This window comes from Sceloporus occidentalis, unplaced genomic scaffold (assembly GCF_023333645.1).
Source record: "Sceloporus occidentalis isolate IW3139 unplaced genomic scaffold, rSceOcc1.0.p SCAF_2, whole genome shotgun sequence".
NCBI lineage: Eukaryota > Metazoa > Chordata > Lepidosauria > Squamata > Phrynosomatidae > Sceloporus > Sceloporus occidentalis.
Window position 1 is genome coordinate 53690782 of NW_028316982.1, and position 17915 is coordinate 53708696.

The following is a 17915-nucleotide window of genomic DNA, read 5'->3' on the forward strand; positions in this document are numbered from 1 at the left end:
GGGGGGAGGAGGCAATTGTATCCGCTAGGGTTTGGTTCCAGGACCCCTTATGGATACCAAAATCTGCGGACACTCAAGTCCCATGAAATACAATGGATAGTAAAATGGTGTCCCTTATATAAAATGGCAAAATCAAGGGTTTGCTTTTGGGAATTTATTTATATATGTTAAAATACAGTCTGCCCTCCATACCTACAGATTCTTTATCGACAGATTCAGCCATCCCTGGCTCGGAAATATTCCCAAAAGGTATAAATCCCCAAAAGCAAACTTTGATTTTTGTTATTTTGTGTGAGTGACAAAGCAGCGTCCCGTCTCTGAGACTGAAGATACTCCACCATCGCCATCCTGTCTAGTGGTGCCCTTGCCCTGATGGATTTATAAATGCATGAATTTACCTAGTGGCCGATGGCCAGGTTGCCATTGCCATCCCCTATGGCTGAGAGAGTGTGACTTATCCAAAGTCATCCAGAGTGTTTCCATGGCCGAGCAAGGAACCAAACCTTGGTTTCCAGAGTCATAGTCAAAACATTATGGCTCTCATGAAAGGAGCCCTCTCCAGTTTTTGCTAATGTCTGCAATGTGCTGCAGTGGTTTTCAGCCAATAAATTATCATTGTTAGCAATAATGTCGTCCGTGTTGAGTACCAAACGAAGCCGATAAGCCTGGATCTCCCCAACATGGCAACTCTTCTCCACCCAGTCCTTCTGGGAGTTTCAGTTTACCTGCCCTGGGCAAGAGAAGACGCGTTCCTCCCAGACAAGATTTTAAAAAGGCCTTTTGTCTAGTTTGCTCTTAAGCCGCTCATTGTTTTGGGTCCATTGAGCGTCTCTCTGCAAGTTGCTCAGTCAGGAAAAAATGTTGCATGGTTTCCAAATCCATCAAGGAATGATGCCAGGCAACAGAGACATTTTTGTTGCCAGAGGCACTCCTTTTCCAGGACCTGTCCTACATTTCAGCCTTTGGCCCAGGAGACGTTCCTCCATTTTGAGCATGGCTAAGAAGCATGGGTTTCCATTGCTTTAGAAATGGCTTCAAGCTTTTCTTTGGTCGTGGCCCACCTTTTTTTCGAACGCCTTACGTTTCACGGAGAGTCACCTTGAGTCACCTTGCCCTTGCCCCCAAATTAAAGTGCCCACTTTAAAGCCAGCATATTTGGGTGCCTGAGACGTAAAAGCATCTTCCCATTCCTGTTGTTGCTGTCGTCGTTGTATGCCTCCAAGACATTTCCAAATTATGGCAACCCTACAATGGGTTTTTCTGGGCAAGGTTTGTCTGGAGGGGGTTTGCCATTGCCTTCCTGAGGCTGAGAGAGTGTGACTTGCCCAAGATCACCCATTGTGTTTCATCATGGCTGAGAGGGGATTCAAACCCTGGTCTCCAAGTTTATCACACTGGGGCTAATTTTGGTATTAAAGAGAGATTAAAGTGCATTTAAAGCATCCCACACATAAAGCGAAAATGGTGAGCAATTGCACGAATGATTGTCACACACAATTGCACAAATAAAGTGATATTGGAAATGCATTGTGGCTGAAATCCTGAAAGTAAAAAGATGCATGTTCATGTTTTTTTGTGACCACTTTAATGACGGGTTTTGTGCGAAGTTGTGTGAAATCCTTTCGCATAATTATGCCATTTTTCTGGGACATTCACAAGATAAACTCCTTCGTGGGATAAACTCCATATCCCAACACAACAGTTCTGTAAGCCTCCTCTGAAGGACTGCAAGCCTTTGCTCAACTGAAGTTCAAAAACTGCAATGCTAGGAATGTCCTGCAATGCAAGAAAAGGTCATGCGGTACTAGAAATTCTGGGGCTGTGGGAAAATTTCTCTGGTGAGAGCAGAGATTGTACATGGACGGCAATGCCCGCATTGTGCCAACGTCCCCATAGCTATATTGTTCCTTGAGAAAATGGTGCCAAATGAAGCGCCAAGCACTGCTGAAAAACAAGGCAAGGCAGCAGCGGCGTGGTTTTCCGTAATCCCACCCAGGGTCCTCTTTTGCACTCCAGGGTTGGCATGGACACTTCCCTGGCACGGCGTCAGCATGGAAATGGACAATTAGCCTCAGGTTCGGGTTCTGCGTCTGCAGAGAAGTCCCTCCAAGTAATGCAATAATGCAAAGGATGCTCTCTCCCGATCAATATTTCCTAAGGAGGGAGTGACGCAGAACCATTGAGCTCCTTTCCCATGTTTTTGGCAACCTCCTTGCAATGGAGGCCAGGTTGGCAAACATCCTCCTTTTCTCAAGACGTGTCCTACATTGCCACCTTCTGTCCAGGAGGAATTCCAAAACATATTTCATTTTGAGCATGTCTAAGAAGCCCATGTTTTTCAGTGCATCTTTTAGTTAAAGTTGACCATAGAGTTCCTCTGGAGGACTTAGATATCCTAGAGAGAACATACTAATCAAATCCGTGAATAATCAAAGCCGCAAATATGGAGGTTTGCGTGTACAAAGGGAGTTTGCCAAGCATGCCAGTGAGGCGGGCGCCATTTTAAAAATTTTTCCTCAGGAGGCAAAGGGAACTTTGCCAAGGGCGCCTGCAAAAGGGGCAACCATTTAAAAAAAATTACCTTGGGAGAACAAAGGAATTCTGCCAAGGAACACCTATTGAGGCAAACGGCCATTTAATTTTTTTAAATTTCCTCCGAAAAAGGAATTGCCTTGCCAAATGCGAAGGCGAGGCAAGCTACCGTTAAAACAACTTTAAAATTCACATTTAAGTATGCGATTCTCTAAGGAGTTTATCACACGGGAGGAATTTCTCTTAATTTAGAATGAAAAGAAAGTGGGGCCAGAACGCATTCACGTGAATTCTCTAGTTTAGTGAAATTACGTGAATGCTCATTGCATTCGAACTGGCTCCCCATTTCCCAAAAACAGAATTTGTGTGTGGCAGTCTATCACGCAATAACGTGAAACCCCATGATTGCGCTCGGACTGACTTCCCATTGCCCAAATTTGTGTAGTGGTTTATCACGCAATAATGTTAAACCCCATGACTGGGTTCAGATTGCCATTGGATTATACTTCCAATTTCCCTTGTCTGATAAACTCCTAAGAAATTGCAGTGTAAGCTGTCCTTAAAACAACTTTACCTCAGAATTTAAATTCATATTTAAGTATGTGATTCCCTAAGAAATAGCAGTGCAAGTTGTCCTTAAAACAACTTTACCTCAGAATTTAAAATTCACATTTAAGTATGTGATTCTCTAAGAAATCATAGCACAAGCTGTCCTTAAAACAACGTTACCTCAGAATATAAAATTCACATTTAAGTATGCGATTCTCTAAGAAATTACAGCACAAGCTGTCCTTAAAACAACTTTACCTCAGAATTTAAAATTCACATTTAAGTATGTGATTCTCTAAGAAATTACAGCACAAGCGGTCCTAAAAACCGTTAAAAGGACATTATGCTTCTCATGTTGCATCCCTGAGGCATCCAGAAAGTAGCATTAGGAACACAGCCTCATTCACACTTTCTGGACAGTTTCCAGGGAGGTCCTTGTATTGGTCCATTGCAGCGAAAACATCCAAAGACTTAGCAGCACCTGAAACATCTCTCATGCATTTACCTGACAGATCTTTCACGCATTTGCCTTACAGATCTTCCATGCTCCATGCATGTACCTTAAAGATATTTCATGCATTTACCATTGCAAAGAAGAATTGAGGTGCAACTTTACACTCCCAGATGTCTACCTTGGCTGCCCAGTAGCACCTAATTGTCCCAGCCAATGCACATGGCTCATCGATGTGCAATTGTACCCTCCCAATTTGGCAGGGACAGTCCCAGTGAATCCTCTCCCTTCCCACTTTTCTGACTGGTTTTAAAATGCCCTTCTTTTTCTCCCTCCCTCCTCCTTTATCCCCAGCTTATTCCAAGTGATGCAAAATGAGTTCCAAGTACAAAAAAAGATAGCTTGCATTCGCCCAGCTAAGGATGCATAGTTTACTGTGGCACCAGAGAAGGCTAACTATCTCACCAAACTACAAATCTCAGCAATCCCATTGCACAGTGCCATGGCAATGTCCAACAGCATTACTTTCCACAGTGCAGATTGGACTCAATGGTGAAACATTGGAGAATACGGGAGGCCTATTGAGTGGTTTGTTGAATGGGGAGCCAAACCCACTGGAAAACTGGGACTAACTCAGTACTTCTCCAATAGTGGGGCGCGCCCCCCAGGGGGGGCGCGAGGCTCCGTAAAGGGGGGCTTGTTTGACCAATTTTATAGACAAATGATACTATTTACAGTCGCGCGGGGGGCACAAAATGTTTTCTTCTTCCTAGGGGGGGCATGACAGAAAATAATTGAGAAGCACTGGACTAACTGATCCCAGCCAAGAACAACGCTGGGTTTATTTATGCTGGGTTGGCCTAAGATGTTTTGCTGCCTGAGACGGGAAAGCAAAAATAATTTCCCCTCTCTGTGGCGTTTGGTACCTGTTGCCAAAAAGAAACCTCTGCGTTTTGGCTTCTCCTGAGTTGTTTCTGTCCTTTGCAAGGGGAGACATGCTCTAACTCAGAAGCAGATATTAGGTGGGATTTCAAGGACGACGAACCGAATATCGTGCCATGCCAGGACGGCTTTGGTGCAATGTTTTCTTTCTCTTAGTAGCTATAGAGACAATAAAAAGGGATACTGCCAAGACTGCCTTGCAAGGTGGAAACAAACCCTCCAAGGATCACTCAGCACAAAGGAAAGGATTTCTTGTATTTGTGCAAGAGAAAGTTTTTCCAAAGTGTCATGGTCAACCAGACAGGCCAAAACTTGAACAAGGAAAATTTCCGTACCCACAAAGCTCCCCTTGAGAGCCATGAGCAGAATCCAGAATTTTAAAACTCTATCTATCTATCTATCTATCTATCTATCTATCTATCTATCTATCTATCTATGCATCCCTGGGCCTTGCTTTGCTAACACATGCAGAAATGACAAAATAATGTCATTATGTATGTGACGTATTCAGCCTCGTGGCATCAATGTTCTCTGTGGCATCAATGTTCTCTGGCAGAGGCGGCTCAGTATCACACAAAATGGCATTATTTTTGCAGTGCACAACCAGCCAATGTCATTTCTACATTTCTTAGCAAAGCGATGCCCATGAATGCGTATACTCTATTAATGCATATACACTTGTCCCTCCGTATTTGCTAGGGTTAGGGGCACAAGACCCCCATGAATATGGGAAAACCACAGATAACCAAAACACCATGTTTTTATTTGAGAGTACACCTCTCTAGGAATCTCTAGGTCCTCCAGGGCAACTCTATGGTCAACATCCGACAGACACTGACCATAGAACTGCGCTGGAGGAGCTACAAAGGCCTAGTAGAGTGTCCTCTCTAGGAATCTCTAGGTCTTTCAATGCCACTTTTAGTTAAAGGTGACCATAGAGTTGCACTGGATGACCTAGAAACTCCTAGAGAGAACATATTAATCAAATCCATGAATAAATCAAATCCGCAAATATCAAAGCTGCAAAGATGGAGGAATGTGTGCACTCGATTAATGGAGGCATACAGATAGATAGATATATAGATCTATCTATCTATCTATCTATCTATCTATCTATCTGATGATAGATAAATCCCAGGTTTCCATAGGATGGAGCCATGATGGTTAAAGCTGCGCCAAACCACTTTAAATCTGCAGTGTGGCAGCAGCCATACTTGCACTACACAAACACCATATAGGATCTTGACAATTGTGTGTATATGGGGGGGGGGGGGCGTGTGCGTGTTTCAGTGCAGATTGCACAACAGTTTGCATGTGCATGTGTGTTTTACACTGTGAACCACCTTGGAGAGACGTCAGCCTTGCAAAGGCATCCAAGAAATGGGATTACTGTAAGTACTCATGTATAAGTCTAGAAATTTAGGTAAAAAAACTGACCCAAAAAATCCTGAGTCGATTTACACACAGGTCAATGTAAGCACTGTATCTTAACTCCTATTTAAAAGAAAAGCATATTTCCTGGTGAAAAGCAAGAGTATAATCTGTCCCAGAAGCATTTATCCTCCGTATTCTCTCATCTGTACAGCTTTAAGACTAAGCACATAAGAGTGATGTCTGCTGGACTTTTGCAAGTTCTTTGACATCACTTTGCTTCACCCTTTTGATCCTTTGCTATATGCCCCTAAGTTTTACCCTCAACTTATCCATGGGTCCTAGCAAAATCCATAAATGTGGCCCTAAAACATGCCCTCGATTTATACATGGGGTTGAGCATATACAGTAAATCGTAAAAAATATTTGTGCGCATAGATATCTCGTGCTGCATGTATGCCAGCGGCTGCTGCAAAGCCTTTATTGGAAGTTTTCTTTCTCCTCCTGGCATTCTGGCCACATGTTTAGCTCTGCTCTTGGATGGTGTAGACCACCACGTCGTCCTGGGCCACGGCGCCGCTAACCCCGTCTCCAGCCGACTGGCCACTAGCCAGGGCCCTCTTATGCTGGTGGAGCACATGCAGTAGGACCACTATGTTCCTCTCCATCTTCTCCAGGAAGTCCCTATATTCCTCTCCAGTTTCTTGAGTGAAGCTGTCCAGGTGGGCTTCCATCGCGCAGCCGCGGCAGGGAAGGTCCGGCGTGTGGACTATGGCCGCCTGGGTGGGAGAAAGCAATGCCAAGCAGTTGTTTGGGGAAACAAGAGGGTGCCCTCTCAATGCATACCTAAATCCAGGGGCGAGTAAAATAACGTCCCTTGTGCAAAATGGCAAGACCCAGGTTTGCTTGTGGCATGGAAATATCTGTGGATGGAAATATCCATGGATACAAAGGGCCGGCTGTACATCTTGCTAATGAATAAAGGAGCTAAGTGCCCAGCGCATTTGTCTCTCACAGGGCTAGGTGCAATGGCATTAGGCGGCATTGGCAAGTAAAATATTACCTGCCCCATCTCTCCCAACATTGTTTTGCCACATGCATGCATGCGTATATGTATGTGTGTATGTGTATATATACCTTCTTTTGTCTGTAGAGCTTGCACAAGTTATTTTTTTGTACTATAATCCCCTTTCTAGCGAGCGGCTGCTGGGTGTTGTAGTTCCCTGGTGAAAAGGATTTCTCAAGTTGATACACCCCAACTATTAGCATTCGCAATATTATGATTAGACACATTCTTTATCCCAGCTTTCTCTTCCAAACCTCGTCCTCTTTCTTTACCCCCTTTTCTAAACGCCTCTTCCAAATCTTTCTCCTCTCTCCATCCTTTACTCCTTTACCTCCCTCCTTTCTAAGCTAAGTCTTCCTTCATCCGTTCCATACTTCTTCTCCAGTCACTCACCCTTCGCGCCCTCGCAGGATTCAATACTGATTGAATATCATTACCTTATTCTTGTTCTTATCTTGGATGGTGTAGATCACCACGTTCTCAAAGGGGAGGCCATGCTGGGCCTCGCTGCTATCCAACTGGTCACTAGCCACGGCCCTCTTATGCTGGACCACATTATGGAGTAGGATCACTAGGTCCCTCTCCAGTTTCTCCAGCAAATCACTAGGTCCGTCTCCAGTTTGTCCAGTGAAGTTGTCCAGGTTGCATTTGATAGCAAAGCTGCGGCCTGGAAAGTGAGGCGTCTGGACTATGACCTGGGTGGAAGAAAGCAAGGCTAAGCGGTTGTTTGGGGAAACAAGATGGTGCCCTCTAAATACAAGGGTTGGGGATCCAGGGTCCGAGAAAGAGGTCTTGCAACGCAATTTAGTTCAAAGATACAGTTGCGTTAGTCTGTAGGATCAGGATGTAGAGAGATCTGGTAGCACCTTTGAGACTCGCTGAAAGAAAGAAGTTGGCAGCAGGAGCTTTCCTAGGCTTAAGTCTGCTTCCTCCCATGCATTTTGGTGCATTTCCAGATGCATTTAATGTATCTCCAAATGCCTCTGAGGAAGTAGCCTTAAGCCTAGGAAAGTCCATGCCGTCAACGTCTTCCTTTCAGTGAGTCTCAAAGGAGCTCCAAGATCTCTCCGCATACAAACACAATTTAATGCATCTGTTTGGGGCCAGCGTTTCAAGGCCTGACGGGGCCTTCTTGGTGGTTGCCCCTAAGCTCCAGAAAGTCCTCCCCAGTGCAACCAGAGCGGTCCTCTCCTTTGTGGTTGTCGACTATGTCGGCCTTCAAGTCATTTCCGACTTATAGCAACCCTCAGGTGAACCAGTCGTAGGTTTTTTCTCAAGGTGGTTTGCTCTGGAGGGGTTTTCCCTTTGCCTCCCTCTGAGGCTGAGAGCGTGTGGCTTGCCCAAGATCGCCAACCTGGGTTTCCAACTGGAACCCGGAGTTGCAGTTCAATGCTCAAGCCATGACACACGTCTATGGAATGGATGAGTGTTACAGCGTCGGATGGAGGTGCCCGCTTTGGATATATAGTATATGCATGAGTCTTAAACCTGCTGGGTGACCACATTCTCTCAGCCTCAGAGAAAGGCAAAGATGCAAACTCCTCTCTGAACAAATCTTTCCCAGAAAACCTTGTGCGCTGCCTTACGTTTCCAGGTCTCTGGCTCTGCCAGCCTCTCACCTTGGCTTTCCTCTGATCTTCTGGATGCCTTCTGTTCCAACAAGTCATGATACCCAGGAGATGCCCCAAGGCGTAACATCCCACCAGGCTCAGCCACCAGAGTCCTCTAATCTGGGCATACTCTCCGTCCAAGGGACCCGTGCCACCCTCCTCCTCCAGGAGCCAAAGCAGCCCAGCGCAAAGTGCCAAGCAGCCCAGGAAGAACCACATGATGGCAACCGGCTGCCTTCCCAACTGTTCTGAGCCTCCACTGCTCTGAGCTGCCTGGACATCTGACCATTAGTGAGATCACAAAGCCCTGGGCTTCACACATCAAAGCCAGTGCTTCCCAACCTTTGGCCCTCCAGGGACTCCAGGGCCCATCATTCCTGACTTGCTGGGCACCATTGCACGATGCCAGGGGTAGCTGGGTCGGAGGGGATGTCCAGCAACGTACGACGTTCCTGATATTTGTGGCCGCTGTGGCAAAACGGCAACAAAATGGGGTCTGGAAACAAAGCCAAGGGTTGTACAAGTGGGACCGTGGATTGGATTCCAGGACTATGGAAACCTGGGATTTGTATCTATCGCTATCTATCATCTATCTATCTATCTATCTATCTATCTATCTATCTATCTATCTATCTGTATGCCCCCATTAATGAATTATACGCATTCCTGTGCTAACAAGTGTAGAAATAACACAGACCAGTTCTGCACTGCATTTGGTGAGATATTCAGCCACCTCCGCCAGGGAGCTTTGATGCCACAACAACCGAGGCATTATTTTGCCATTGCTGCATCCGTTCACAAAGCAAGGCCCAGGGGCGCATAGGTAGATAGGCAGATCCCAAAATTCAGGGGTGCTCAAGGCCCATGAAACGCAACGACAGCGTAAAACGGCGTCCCTTATGCAAAAGTGGCAAACCCCAGGTTTGCTTGTGGGATCTGTATTTATTTCTGGGTGTTTTCAAGCCACGGACAGTGGAATCTGTGGATAGAAATATCTGTGGATGCAAAGGGTGACTGTACATCTTGCAAATGAATAAAGGAACCCAGTGCCCAGCGCATTTGTCTGCCATAGGGCTGTGAGAGACGGCATTGGCCAATAAAATATTCCCTATCCCATCTCTCCCTTCCAGCATCCAGCATTTGCCACAAGCGTGCATGCAGCTCTCTCTCTCTCTCTCTCTCTCTCTGTGTGTGTGTGTGTGTATGTGTGTGTGTGTGCGTGTACACTTCTATTGACAGCAGAGCTTGCAAAAGTTCCTTTTTTGGCCTTTCAGGCTAGCATTCCCCAACATTCGCCAAAGCTCTGACCCTGCTTTTGGCTTTCTGGCACCCATCCACACGCCTCCTTTCCCATCTCTGTCCTGTGCTGCCCAACCTCCCATGCCACCCTCAGAGGTGCCCACGATGTGCATTGGTTGCACCCACGGAAGCACATGACCCGTCCACTCTCACACGCTCAGCCATAGTTTTTATTCCCATCTGTCTTTCACTTCTGGTCTGATTCCTCTTCGATGATGTCGTACACGACCACATTGAAGGCCTTGTCGTTGCTGCCGTCCCCGTCGCACTGGCACTCGGGGGCTTTGCAGCTGCGGTGGCGGGCTGAGAGCGTCGACTTCTGCCTCCGCACCTCCGTCAGCATTTTCACCAGGTCCTGTTCCATCTTGGAGAAGGACTGCAAAATACGGCCTTCCAGGTCCACCTCATTGCACAGTGGCACCTCCTGAGAAGGGAAAGAAAGGAGATGCTTGGTTTGGGGTGGCCAGGATGGGCAACCTGGAATCGACTGAGGGCCAGGTGGGCCATGTAAAGGAGGACTGGGGTTAGCCACAAAGGGTAGTGCCAGGTCAGCCATGTAAAACAGGACTGGGATCGGCCAGATGGACCATATAGGGTAGGACTAAGGGTGGGCCATGTAAAGTAGAACTGGAGTGGGCTCGGCAGGCCACATAAAGTAGGATTGGGCCAAGTGGTCTGCATAGAGCAGAATTAGAGTGGGCCACATAAAGTAGGATTAGGGTGGGCTTGGTAAGCCATGTAAAGCAGGATTGGGGTGGTCCAGGTGGTCCCCATAGAATAGGAGTGGGCCAGTTGGGCCACATAAAGTAGTTTGGGCTGGGCCAGGTAGGCCTTGTAAAGCAGGATTGAGGTGCGCCGGGTGGGCTACATAAAGTAGAATTGGAGTGGGCCAGGTGGGCCACATAGTGGGATTTGGATAGGCTGGGTGGGCAACATAAAGTACAGTCGACCCTCTGTTTTCACATATATACATGAGAACCCCATTGGGATTTGAATATATGCGCAGCTGCGGGAGTGCGTGTGTGCACGCCTCAGGCATGCGCCCCATTAGTTCCCCCTCCATTTGTCCCCCGCGCATAAGTGATGTGGTTTTCAAAACCGTGAGAATGGAGGGAGGACTAGAGTATTGGGGTCGTCCATGTGGGCCACATAAAGTAGAAAGGGGGGAAACATCACTGGAATTCACCACCGCAGTTACGAATGCATAACCCTAGAGTGATCCTGGATGGGCATTGGCGCACTCTTTCCACGGCTTCACAGACCTAAGATGGGAGCCCTCCTTGAGTCCCCATCAGCCCACAGTGCCACCCCAGGGCCATCACCTCTGCTTCTTCCTTTTCCATAAGGACTGTCCTCCGCAACCACTTCAGCCCCAGCGCCACCAATGGAATCGCGGCGCAGGCAGTGGCCACTTTTTGCCAAGTCGGCCCTTCTGTGGCGTCGTCCAGTTTATTCATCTTGTAGCGCAGGGCACAGCATGCCTGGCACAACCAAAAAAGCTGCCACCATGTTAGGCCAGGCATGGTGAAGGCCTCCAAGGGAAGGTGGCTCACAGTCACTGGTGTCACAATTGGGGGCTGCCCCATTGGTCAGCGCAAGGCATGACCTAGGCTGACACTTGGCTGCCCCCCAAGTAAAAGAAATGGGGGGGGTCCCCAGTGGTCCAAAACTCATCCTCTCCGCCTTTGCAATGGGTCACTTGCTTAGGCAATGCAAGGGGAAATGTGTGTGTGTGTGGGGGGCATATAGTGGGGCTTTTTTTTGGGGGGGTGCCTCTCTTGCCCTCCATTTTGGGTGACCCCTTAGGCAGCACCCCAAAGCAGAGCATCCCTTTACCCCCCACCCCCATAAACACACATAAGAAAAGATTTGCATCTGCTAGAAAATGGTACCTGCCTTTAAAGGCATGCACCCATTGGTGCATCTGTACTGTCAAAATGATGCAGTTTGGCTCTTTTGAAGGGCTCCAGTCTATGCAACATAGTCAACACCACATCACCCCCCTGAGCTGCCAACCATGAGGGACAGGGATCAAGAGAGCACGTCGTCTTCCTAACGCTTCGAAGGATCTTGTCCACTTCATCGGTACTAACAAACTCAAAGTGATCCAGTAAAACCGGGGCCACGGACGCTTCGGACGCCTCTCTTACAGGATCTGCATCAATACCGGCGTCAAGATCAGCCCTAATCCGAGAGATTTTATCCGCAAAGAAGTTGTTAAAATCGTCACAGCAGGCTTTAGATGGTACCAAAATAGAGCTCAGGGAGGGAGGGAGCTGAGTTAGCTCCCTCACAACCCTGAACAGCTCTGCTGGACGCGACTCTGCGGACGCAATACGTGCAGCATAGAACGAATTCTTTGCTGCACCTATTGCCACTCCATAGGCCTTCAAGTGAGAGCGAAGGAGTGTCCTGTCGGATAAGCGCTGATGTCTTCGCCAGTTACGCTCTAGTCGTTGCGCAGCCCGCTTCCTTACCCTGAGATCTTCCGTATACCAAGGTTGTTTGTTGGAAGCAGGCCGGTAAGGACGCTTGGGAGCGACACTGTGTATAGCCCTGGAAAGATTAGAATCCCAGATGTTGGCCAGGGCATCAACAGAATCGCCGTCAGTGCCAGTCGTATACTCCTCTAGGGCTTCTTGGAACCTTTTGGGTTCCATCAGCCTTCGAGGGTGGACCATCCTAATAGGTCCGCCACCCCCGGGGGGACTTAAGGTAGAAGCCTTGATTCGAGCCTCAACCAAGAAATGATCCGTCCATGACAGGGGAGAGATGTTAGAGATCTCTACCCACGGAGCCTCCAAGTCCGTACTGAAGATCACATCAAGGGTATTACCAGCGCAATGCGTTGGCCCTGAGACCAACTGAGACAGGCCCATGGCTGTCATGGTAGTCATGAACTCCCGAGCTGCACCAGTTGGAATATCGCTGGCCCCGAAAGGGATGTTGAGGTCCCCCAGGACAAGAAGCCTAGGGGACTCCAACACCAGTTCTGAGACCAGCTGTGTCAGCTCGGCCAGGGAGTCTGTTAGCGCACGGGGCGGCCGGTAGACCAACAAAATCCCCAGGCTGTCTCTGGCCTTCAGGGACAGGTAAATACATTCGATGTGATCTGTTTTCCGGACTGGGATCCTGGTTAAGGAAAGGGTGTTTTTATGGACCAAGGCAACACCGCCCCCCCGCCCACCTAACCTGATCTGGTCCTTAACTGAGAACCCGGCTGGGAGGGCCTGTGCCCACACTGCCTCACTCTCAGGCCCAAGCCAGGTCTCAGTGATGCACGCCAGGTCGCAGTTGTTATCCTGAATAAGATCGTATATGATGTGGGACTTATTTTTTATGGACCTGGCGTTACACAGGAGTAGAGACAGGGTTTGTGGTACGACTGGGCTGACCCTCAGGCCTCTTTGGTTAGGAAAGTGGAAGGAAGGAGAGATAGATATTACGCATCTATCTCGCCTTCCTTTTTGACACAAATCCACTTTCCTACCGCCATACCTCCCCTTGCCCCACACAACCTCTATTGAGGCTCCCATTCCAAGTGCATCTGCCACCACAGCTGGCCTCCCGCATCTCATATCCCCCCCCAAACCCAGTAGTAACAAAAAGACCCCACAACAGCTACGGAAGACAGAAAAAAATGTCATTCCTAAAATACAAACTATCCAAATTACCCTAGTTACGAAACCCCTGCTCAGCCGAATAAAATCAGGCGAGCAAATTAATTCCTGTTCCTAGAAGGAACGCCTGTACTTCGCAAAAAAAAACAAAAAAAACCCCTTAAGCGAAATACATTTGCGCGCCCAGCTGGTCTTGGGGCTGGCGTCCTCGGTTGGGGAGCCGGCGGGCCGACTTTTGAGGAGTAAGCCGCTCCCACCGGCCACTCCTCCCTCCCTCGAACGCTGCCTGCTTGGTGGCAAGGAGTCCTCCCAGCACGCGGGAGCGCGCCCAGCTGGTCTTGGGGCTGGCGTCCTCGGTTGGGGAGCCGGCGGGCCGACTTATTATTATTATTTCTATCTCGCCTCTTCATTGAGATCGAGGCAGCTTACATCATAAAAACATATAACACAATAAAGTACAATCACAAATCCCATGATCCCCCTTCCAAAATGCGTCTCACCCGAATGGAGAAGACTTGGGACCAGGTGACTCCAGGTGTACTGTGGATGATGGGCAACATCCAAGGACCCAGGTCTCCTCCAATGGGTTTTTTATATGTTAACTGGGATAGGCTTCGGATCAGAGGACGCCGTCAAAAAGAGGACAGGCTTCTGTAAAAGAGGACACTTGGCCGCCATGCGAAGGCTAGGAAATGCAGAGGCGCAACAGAAATGCTCAGTGTGCATCAGAAGCACCCAATGCGCATAAGACATGCCTGATGTGCATTGGAGAATTATTATTATTATTATTATTAATATCATTTATTTATATAGCACCATTGATATGCATGAATAAAACGTTAATAACTACTTCAGTGCAGAATATAACTTCTTGGATGTAATATATTAAAATGCAATACGAGAATCCAATATAGAAGCCACCTCCACAGACATGGATGGATTGCCCAGTGTTTGCCCCCAAATGCCCTGCCCCGGTTATGATTATTTTAATCTGATTTTAACTGTTTTATACTGTAAAATGATTATTATTATTAATGGGTCCTGGCACAAACTGGCACATTCTTCAGGTCCAAGATGCAATTGGGTGAGAAATGGGTGCTGGAAAGGAGTTGGTTGAGTCCGATTTTCTCGTTCTTCACCTCTTTCCTTCCTTCTCCTTTTCCGCGGCATAGGGGGAAGCCCCCCTGGGGTCACCATGGTGAAGATCTTTGTCGGGGGCCTGTCGCCCGTGGTCATGGCAGAGGAACTGCGCAAGCTCTTCGAGCAATACGGCCAGGTGAACGAGTGCGACATCCTGAAGAACTTCGCCTTCGTCCACATGGAGAAAGAGGACGAGGCCCACCAGGCCATCAGCGCCCTCCACAAAAGCGAGTTCTACGGCGCCCACCTGACGGTGGAGTACGCCACCTCCAAGATCCGCAATGCCACCAAGATCTACGTGGGCAACGTCTCCGCCAAGGCCACCACCTCCCAGATCCGTCAGCTTTTCGAGCGCTTCGGCAAAGTGGTGGAGTGCGACATCGTGAAGAACTATGCCTTCGTCCACATGGCCAAGGAGCAGGAGGCTATGGATGCCATCTTGAACCTGAAAGACACGCCCTTGGAGGACGAGAAAATCTTTGTCATGCTCTCCAAGAGCAACAGCACCCTCCGGGCTGCGAAGGGGGCAGCTGTGGCCACCCCAGCTCCCACGGCGGCCAGCTACTACTTCTCCCGCGGATGGATCGCCACGCCGTCCCTCGGGCTTGGTATGACAGAGAATACTGCGACCGGTACTCCTACGAGTTCTACGACCGCGCCCAGGCAGCCTACGACTGGGCATTGCCGCCTCCGCCTCCCCCAGCCGCTTATAGGGAGAGAAACCCCGTGGGCAGACGGACTACCACCCCTACAGCCGTTGTCGCCCAGTATGCTGACCCCTATGCGGCGGCTGCTGCGGCTGCAGCTGCTGCAGCTGCTACCGCCACAGCCAACCAAACCTATAGCCAAGCCTACAGTCAGCCGGGTTATGTAGCTGCAGCTGCTGCGGCAGCCACATACTCCCAGTACAGCATAGGCACTGCCTACAATGTGGCAGAGTATTGCGAGAGGTACACAAGCGCCTACGCTGCCCAATATGCGCAGACGTTCTGAGTTGGCTGCAAACCTCTTCAGCAGTAAGTGTCAAGAGAGTGTTGGTTGCGTGGTGGCGTATATGTTTATGTGGGTTTTGGGAATGGCGAAGGGGTGAATACTCTGGAGAGGAGGGCTTCAGATGTATCAACTCTCTCTGCCACACATTGCTGGGGGGGAAAGGACCCACTAAGAGTCAGTAGGTTGGGTCTCCGTTGTGTCCACACCTGTGTGCTTGCACACAAGGGCTGGGATCAGCTGCATGAACGGTTTACTTATGTCTCCGAAGTAGCTCACCTTCCCCAATCCTGTTTTTAGGCATGCTGCGAGTAATTGAGGTCTATTGATCGGGGTGAAGCATACAGTCCGCTTTCTGTACCCACGGATTCTGCGCCCATGCATTGAAAATATTTTTTAAGTACCATATATACTCAACTCAGTCAACCTCGTGTATTAGTATGCATTTAGTAGTAGTACATGAGTATATACAGTACAGTCAGCCCTTGTTATCCACTGGGGTTTGGTTCCAGGACCCTCCTGTGGATAACAAAATTTGTGGATGCTCAAGTCCTATTAAATATAATGGCACAGCGTCCCAAGGTTTGCTATTTGGAATTTATACTTTTTGGGGAATATTTTCAATCCGCGGATAAGGAGGGCCGACTGTGTAAGCATATATGATTTTGCCGTTTGATATAAGGGACTCCATTTTACCGCACCATTGTATATAATGGGTCTTGTGTGTCCGCAGATTTTGGAACCAAACCCCAGCGGATGCAAAGGGCTCAGTGTACTGATGCTTTCCATCTCTCTCCTACCAGCAATCCTCTGCGCAAGGAAGGATTGCAACTGCGGATCTTTCTTCCAATGGTCACTTCAGAAATTGTTGGAGTGGAAACCTATTTATTTATTGCTTTAGTATGCCGCAACCCGACCGGCAGGAAAACAGACCTCTGTTGCTCACAGCATCTGATGCCCGGCGAAGCAGGATTGGGGGTACTTGGGATGGTAGCACCACAATTGTGAATATATAGGGACCATGAATACAAGTCAGCTATGAATGCACAACTTAAGTACCTGTGATAGTGAATTCCAGCTGAGATCCCAAATGGTATCTGTTCTCGCTTCTGTGCGTGCGTGTGCGTTTGTGTATATTGTGTATGTACTCACAAGGTGCTGTCTTTAGCCTGTTGGTATGTGTATGTGTGCGTGTGTATATGTGTGCATATGTATATACTATGAAATTTACCCCAAAGTGGGCTTTGATCATTTTCGGTTTGTCTTTGAGTGGAACAAATGTTTGGCTGGTAAAAAATTAGTGTACGCCAACGGTTCCCAAATTCTGGCCTTCCGGGTGCTTCGGACTTTGGTTCCCAGAATCCCAGGCCGCTGGTCAAGATGGTTAAGGATTCTGGGAAACGAAGTCCAAAACCACCCAGAGTTTGTACACCAAAAAAGGGACTCAACCTAGCCGTTGTCCAGTTAGTTTGGTAGCTCTGTGATCAAGCATGCGGATTTTGACGTGCATAAACAGAGAAATGCGCAAAGCCTTTAAAACTGCAGCGTGAAAGTACGTGTATATGTGTCTCTAAAAGTGCACACTTAAATTGTGTAGATTTCTTTGCAGGATCCGTTCAGGCGGTCCCACAATGGTGTCTCTGAGGCCGATCACACTCTTAACTTCCACTGACTTTTCACTCCAGCTCCTTTCCAAGGTTGGTGATGATGCCTTTTTTGGGTTCGGCCACCCTTTCCCCCTTTCTCTCATCCCCTCGCCTTTCTCCTCCTTTCCTCTTGCCTTGGTTGTCGTCGTCATTTCCCCATCTTTCACATTCGGTCGTTGCCGTCAAACACAAACCTGCTTCGAAGAGCCTTCGCCTCGCCTCTCCACGCCACCCCTTCCTTGCAAACCCGTGGGACGGTCCGAAGACGGTTGCGCACTCGTAGAAACTCATCCGTTTTATCCTCTTCCCCCCGAACTCTTTCCTTGCGCCAAGCCACACTACGCTCCGCCAGCCAATTCTTTGCTTGCTCCGTGTCGTCATGTGCCAATCCCTCGCAGCGGGAGCCGTAACCAGAAAGCTTCCTTTGCTTTGCTGTATATTCCCTTGGTAATATTTCCTTTTTCTTTTTTAAAATTTCGCCTTTATATAACTGGTTCAGAGTTTGGTCTCGTGGCGGCAACTTGTTTGCCGTTTTGTTTTATTTTTATAAATGTTGACAAACGGCTTTCACATAGAACGTCTCGCGTGCGTCTCATCCTCAAAACCAGCGTCGCTTGAACTCTCGGATGCCCTCTCTTCCTTGCCCTGAACCGACTTCGCCTCCGCCTTCTCTGCCCCTCTTTCTGCATGCGGAAAACT

The 17915-nt window shown here is 48.3% G+C and overlaps 1 protein-coding gene and 1 pseudogene across 2 annotated transcripts in view; one reads left to right on the forward strand and one right to left on the reverse strand.

Moving 5' to 3' along the window:
* Positions 1 to 9639: 9639 nt before the first annotated feature.
* LOC149318317 (uncharacterized) overlaps positions 9640 to 17915 on the reverse strand; it is a 98737-nt gene continuing 90461 nt past the window's right edge. The window contains exon 2 of one of the 2 annotated variants that reach the window (XM_089509409.1): positions 9640 to 10244. In XM_089509409.1, coding sequence (XP_089365535.1) covers positions 10008 to 10244 — 237 coding nt within the window. In that variant the 3' untranslated portion in view covers positions 9640 to 10007. The remainder of the gene's footprint in view (positions 10245 to 17915) is intronic. The other variant, XR_016280018.1, reaches the window with a different exon arrangement.
* On the forward strand, positions 14500 to 15573 carry LOC149318318 (uncharacterized; annotated as a pseudogene).